The 6,943-nt window shown below is 44.5% G+C and overlaps 1 protein-coding gene across 1 annotated transcript; it reads left to right on the top strand.

Annotated features, from left to right (window-relative positions):
- LOC123442046 (probable CCR4-associated factor 1 homolog 11) lies at window positions 1–936 on the top strand. Its single transcript, XM_045118164.1, has one exon. The coding sequence runs from the start codon at window positions 1–3 to the stop codon at window positions 934–936; it is 936 nt and encodes a 311-aa protein (XP_044974099.1).
- Window positions 937–6,943: the final 6,007 nt, after the last annotated feature.

Below are 6,943 nucleotides of genomic sequence, written 5' to 3'. Positions count from 1 at the left end.
ATGCAGCGTGGACGCATCGGCGTGAGCCCGGCCGCCGGCATGTCGTTCGCCATGTTTCCACAGCCAACGCCGCCGCGTTTCACCACCATGTTTCCCGTGCAGGTGCAGCCCCCGCCGTTTGCCTACCACGCGTTTCCCCTGCCGCCGGTACAGCCGCAGCTGCCGGTCCTCGTGCGCCCTGTATGGGCGTGGAACTTCGCCGATGAGTGGGCCTACCTCGAGAACTTCGCCGCGGGCGCACGCTACGTTGCCTTCGACGTGCACTACCCTGGAGTTGTACACGCCGCCGGCCAGGATCATAAGAGTATGACGGTGGAGGAGCGCTACGCGCTCATGAAGGCCAACGTGGACGAGCTGAAGCCGCTCCAGGTCGGCGTCGCCGTCTGTGACCATCAAGGGCAGCAGCTCGCGTGGGAGTTCAATCTCCGCGACTTCTGCCGCCAGGCCGACCCGCACGAGGAGAAGGCGCTCGAGTACCTTGCTCGACGCGGCCTGTACGTCGACACGCTCCGTAATCACGGCGTGGACGCATACATTCTTGGCGCGCTGCTGTTGGGCTCCGGCCTCGTCGGCGCCGGACACGGGCGGCCGTCGTGGATCACCTACGACGGTGCCTACCACATAGCCTACCTGCTCAAGGTAATCACCAACGGCGCCCAGCTGCCGCACAACGTGGCCGGGTTTGTCGCCGCCATGCATTGTTACCTCGGCCAGAAGGTCTACGATGTAGCGACGATGGCGGTCGACTGCCCAAGCATGCCGGTGGGGTTGGACCGCATCGCCGCGCACATGGGCATCCATCCGCCGTGGGGGAGCCCTCGCCTCGCAGGCGCCGCCGGCGTGCGCGCGCTTCTGGCCTTCAGGATATTGAAGCACGGGGAGTTTGGCGGCAACGTGGAGAGGTTCCGAGGTCTGCTTCAGGGCCTGCACTACTAGTTCGAGTTCGACGCGGTCGGTCAGACACGAACAATGCTGATCGAGAATTCGAATGTGCAACGGACTGATGCCGACAGCTGGTTAATTGGAGTATTTACTTGAGTAGTATGTTCAAACACCGTGTACCTTTTCCATGCAAATACAAACACAATATTTTAGTTCCGTTGTGTTGTGTTGATAATACTAGCTAGATTCTGTATTTTTTTACAATGTTATTTGATAACGACAAGCTAAAAATCTGTGCGTTGCTACGAACAGCAAATAACATACGCCATGAACGTGTGTGCCAAACGTGATTGTAGTTTGTAGAAAGATATATATATATTTACTTGAGTAGTATGTTCAAACACCGTGTACCTTCTCCATGCAAATACAAACACAATATTTTAGTTCCGTTGTGTTGTGTTGGTAATACTAGCTAGATTCTGTATTTTTTTACAATGTTATTTGATAACGACAAGCTAAAAATCTGTGGGTTGCTACGAACAGCAAATAACATACGCCATGAACGTGTGTGCCAAACGTGATTGTAGTTTGTAGAAAGATATATATATATATATTTACTTGAGTAGTATGTTCAAACACCGTGTACCTTTTCCATGCAAATACAAACACAATATTTTAGTTCTGTTGTGTTGTGTTGGTAATACTAGCTAGATTCTGTATTTTCTTACATTGTTGTTTGATAACGACTAGCTAATAATCTATGTGTTGCTACGAATAGCAAATAACATACGCCATGAACGTGTGTGCCAAACGTGATTGTAGTTTGTAGAAAGATATATATGTACTAGCTCAAAATCTGTGCGTTGCTACGAATAGAAAATTATATACGCCATGAACGTGTGTGTCAAACATGATTGTAGTTTGTAGAAAGATATATGGGAATATATATCTAGCAGTGTGCACACGGACGTCGTCCCGTGCGGCGACATGGGACACGCGAGAAAGAGGGTAACCGATGTGCAAGACATTAGTAGTAGTGACTGTTTCTTTTTTAATGTCCCAGTCAAACCCGAAACAAGCATGCTAGTAGCATGCATGTGTCTACCTTTTTTAAATGACACATCATGCTAGCATGCTTGTTTGGTCTACGTTTTTACTACTCCTACTATTCCTAGTAAACACGTAGTAGGGGGTGTAGGACATTGCAGGCTAGGCAACCATTATAAACATTTTTTATTTGTATATAATATACTAATACATATGAAATAATTGGCCCTCAGATATACTTAAGTGGCAAGCATTGCAAAATAATAACAAGACAACTGTATTTATAATAACTGACAAGCTTATATAGGTAACCGGGTATACTTTTATCCATATAATGTACTGGTACATATGAAATAACTGGCCCCTAGGTATAATTTAAATGGAAAACGCTGCAAAATAATGCGAGAATTGATATTTAATACACATAACAAGCTTATATAGACAACAGAGTCAAACTAATTTCATAAGAAAAACAAACACCATGACAACTAGGTCTTAGAACAATCGAATGACATTTTATGATACAACACAACAATCAGGTAGAATGAAACAAATAAATACAGCAAAACACCGTGAAAAATATTTTTTACAATAACTCACAACTTGCATGAGACCATATGGCAACTTGGTAGAAACAAAGTGACAAGAACACAAAAAAAACTGTGGCAACTAGAATTTTATCAGCACCGACAAGCTTTATGAGACAATATGACAACTAGGTAGGATTAACATGACAAGAACATCAAAACATTGTGGGAATTGGATTTTATAAATATCGAATCTTTGTATGAAACGGCATAAAAAATAGGAAAACTCTTACCTTCAGCCGGCGGATAGCTTGCGGACGTCCGCCACCTCCGCGTGCGTTGGATTGGTTTTTGATTGTACGGTCGTGAGCAAGCTTCTTTGTGTCCATGTTTTTCCTGTAACTGAGCATTTGTTTCAGAAAAAGAGAGTTTGCAGCGACGGAGGCTCGTGCGGCTGTGAGGGCAAAGATGACGAGGATTTCAAGCCTAATTTCTGCAACAAGACATGGGTTGCAAAGATTTCTGCAACAAGACATGGGTTGCAAAGATTTCTGCAACAAGACATGGGTTGCAAAGATTTCTGCAACAAGACATATATTGCAAAATATTTTCTGCAACAACCACTTTGTTACAGTGATGAAAGATGCCATTCTGCCGAATGAGTGTGGATCTTTTTTTCTGCAGCAGCATTCTTATTTCAGAAACATAGGACTTGTTTTAAAGAAAAAACAACACACGTACGGGAAGAATATCAGACGGTCGTCGAGCTCGTGATCCTACGGCTACCATTTCTGCAACAGCGTTCTTGTTTCAGAAACATAGGTCTAGTTTTAAAGAAAAAATGATTTGGCACGCGCACGGGAAACAGATCGGTCGGTTGATTCTGTAACTATCTTGTTGTTTCAGGAAGCGACCGAGCTGTGTGCTAGTAATGAGATTGGACAACCGTGGACGACTATGCACGTGGAGATCTGACGACTATTTTGGTGACGGATGTTTACTAAACATCTACCGGAGGACGCGTAGCGATGCCCTAAAAATATGGCAATTAAGTTTATTTTATTCGGCAAGTAAGTGGTTAATAATATGGTAAGTGAGTGAAAGAATGTGGTAATTATGGCCAGGAAAAAAAAATCTCGGAGCATGTCGACTTGGATCTAGTTAAGAAGATCTATCCGCGAAAAAAGTTAACGTTGAAAACATATCATATTCATCCACATATGGCCGAAGCACTCCCTTTGCTCATAATGAGGAAAACATTCTTCACGGCATTTTCTAGCCCTTTATATGCAGCTGTATGTACTGCCAAAGGTGACACTGGCCCTATGCATCTTTTCAATTGCATCATGAACCATGTCCATAAAACCTCTGTCTCTGACTGAAACAAACCAATAGCAACAAGGAAAATCTAGTTGTGTCCATCTAAAGCACTGCATGCTGCCAATTGACCATTCTATTTTCCAGTCAAAAAGATAAGTCTATGCTCAAATATGGACGGCACCCTGCTTTGAAGCCATCTATGCAAGGCTTTAAAGCCATAAAGAACTTGGAGAAAAGAACTCTACCATCCTCTGTTACCTCAGTATCTATCTCCACAATACTGCCAGGTGACCTCTTCTCCACCTCTGCTTTGAAGTTATAAAGCATCCTAAAAGTATTTGCCCAATCACCATATAGTTCTTTCATTGCCCTCTACTTTGCTTTCCACACTCTGGTATACTTCACCTTAATGTCGTACTGCTTTTCCAAATCTAATTTATGTTTCTTTGCTGTAGTGTTTTGTTTCTTGGCTAAAATTGGAGTGATCTTTTCTGCAATCCAAAGCTATGATGTCATGGTTAATTGTAGTACTAGTTCAGAAGATAATTTGCAATATTTACTTGAGTAGTATGTTCAAACACTGTGTACCTTTTCCGTGCAAATTCTTACAATGTTGTTTGATAACAACTAGCTAAAAATCTCTGCATTGCTACGAACAGCAAATAATATACGCCATGAACGTGTGTGTCAAACATGATTATAGTTTGTAGAAAGATATATGCCGATAGCTGGTTCTCTTAGTGATGCATGATGTATATATTCCTTGTAAATTCACAATATTTACTTGAGTAGTATATGTTCGAACACCGTGTACCTTTTCCATGCAAATACAAACACGATATTTTAGTTCTGTTGTGTTGTGTTGGTAATACTCTAGATTCTGTATTTTCTTGCAATGTTGTTTAATAACGACTAGTTAAAAATCTGTGTGTTGCTACGAATAGCAAATAATATACGCCATGAACGTGTGTGCCAAACGTGATTGTAGTTTGTAGAAAGATATATATGTACTTCGCTATGAAGGAAAGTATATAAAAATCTGGGCTACTACTATTAGTTTTTCAAAAAATAAAAATTCTCACAAGTTGCATGAGACTGTATGGCAACTAGGTAGAAACAAAGTGACAACAACACAAAAAAAACTGTGACAACTGGAATTTTATAAGCACTGACAAGCTTTATGAGACAATATCATAACTAGATAGGATTAACATGACAAGAACATCAAAACATTGTCGGAATAGGATTTTATAAATACCGAATCTTTGTATGAAATGACATAAAAAATAGTTAAACTCTTACCTTCAGCTGGCAGATAGCTTGCGGGCGTCCGCCACCTTCGCGTCCGTTGGATTGGTTTTCGATTGGCTTTTGATTGTACAGTCGTGAGTAAGCTTTTTTGTGTCTATGTTTTTTCTATAACTGAGCATTTGTTTCAGAAAAAGAGAGTTTGGAACGATGGAGACTCGTGCGACTGAGAGGGCAACGACGACGTGATTGCAAGCATTTGTTTCAGAAAAATTGAGTTTTTCAGGGATACTAGTGGGCGGGAAATTGCACTTTTAATTTTAAAAAGCTAACACTTCCAACTAAACTCAATTCGTACTTTTGCCCCCTAAAAAATAAATTAGCCTAATCGACTATTCCTTTTGGATTAAAACTCTAACAGAAAATATTTGTATAAAAGAAATATCATCCTCCATTAAATTAATCTAGAGCTTTTTGATTGAATCGGGAATGTTCATTGAATTAATTTAATATGATTTTCTTAGAACTAACGAGAAATAATCCATAGCGAGAAACAAAATTTCAAAATTAAGAACAAATCATGATTTTTTTCTATTACAAATCATGAACAATTTTGGAATTCGTCATAATTTTAAAAAAATGTAAAATAATTGATTTTGTTAACTTTGTGTCACAATATTTCAAAAATAATGAACTAAATTTGACCTTTTCTTTTGCAAATCAAGAACATTTTTCTAAACTGTGTACAATTTTTAGAACTTAATTTTTTCTTGTGTCAATTTGGTGTCACGTGCTCGTCTCGCGTTACGCTAAGAGAGGGGCAGCGGTGTCACGGGCTCGTCTCGGCGTCCGTCGTCGCTACCGCGTCGACATCCGCCTCGACTCGCGTTACGCTAAGAGAGGGGGCAGCAGTGTCACGGACTCGTCTCGGCCGTCCGTCGTCGCTACCGCGACGACGTCCGCCTCGACTCGCGTTACGCAAAGACAGGGGGCAGCGGTGTCACAGGCTCGTCTCGGCGTCCGTCGTCGCTACCGCGACGACGTCCGCCTCGACTCGCGTTATGGTAAGACAGGTGGCAGCGGTGTCACGGGCTCGCCTCTGCGTCCGTCGTCGCTACCGCGACGACGTGCACCTCGACTTGCGTTAAGCTAAGACAGGGGCCAGTGGTGTCATGGGCTCGTCTCGGGGTCCGTCGTCGCTACCGCGACGACATCCGCCTCGACTCGCGTTACGCTAAGACAGGGGGCAGTGGTGTCACAGGCTCGTCTCGGCGTCCGTCGTCGCTACCGCGACGACCTCCGCTCGACTCTCGTTACGCTAAGACACAGGGCAGTGGTGTCACGGGCTCGTCTCGGCGTCCGTCGTCGCTATCGCGACGATGTCCACCTCGACTCGCGTTACGCTAAGAAAGTGGGGAAGTGGTGGCATGGGCTCGTCTCGGCGTCCGTCGTCGCTATCGCGAAGACGTCAGCCTTGACTTCCATTACGCTAAGACAGGTGGTCGGTTGTGTCACGGGCTAGTCTTGGCAACCGTCGTCGCTACCATGACGACATCCGCCTCGACTCGCGTTACGCTAAGACAGGGGGGGGGGCAGTGGTGTCACGGGCTCGTCTCGCCGTCCGTCGTCGCTACCGCGACGACGTCTGCCTCGACTCGCGTTATGCTAAGACAGGGGGCAGAGGTGTCACGTGCTCGTCTCAGCGTCCATCGTCGCTACCATGATGACATCCAGCTCGACTCGCGTTACGCTAAGACAAAGGGCAGTGGTGTCACGGGCTCGTATCGGCGTCCGTCGTCACTACCGACTCGCGTTACCTAAGAAAGTGGAGAAGTGGTGTCATGGGATCGTCTCGGCGTCCATCGTCGCTACTGCGAAGACGTCCGCCTCGACTTCCATTACGCTAAGACAAGGGGGCG

Source organism: Hordeum vulgare, chromosome 3H (assembly GCF_904849725.1).
Source record: "Hordeum vulgare subsp. vulgare chromosome 3H, MorexV3_pseudomolecules_assembly, whole genome shotgun sequence".
Classification (NCBI taxonomy): domain Eukaryota; kingdom Viridiplantae; phylum Streptophyta; class Magnoliopsida; order Poales; family Poaceae; genus Hordeum; species Hordeum vulgare.
Note: the sequence above shows the minus strand (reverse complement) of the source record. Positions and strands in the feature narration are given on the sequence as shown.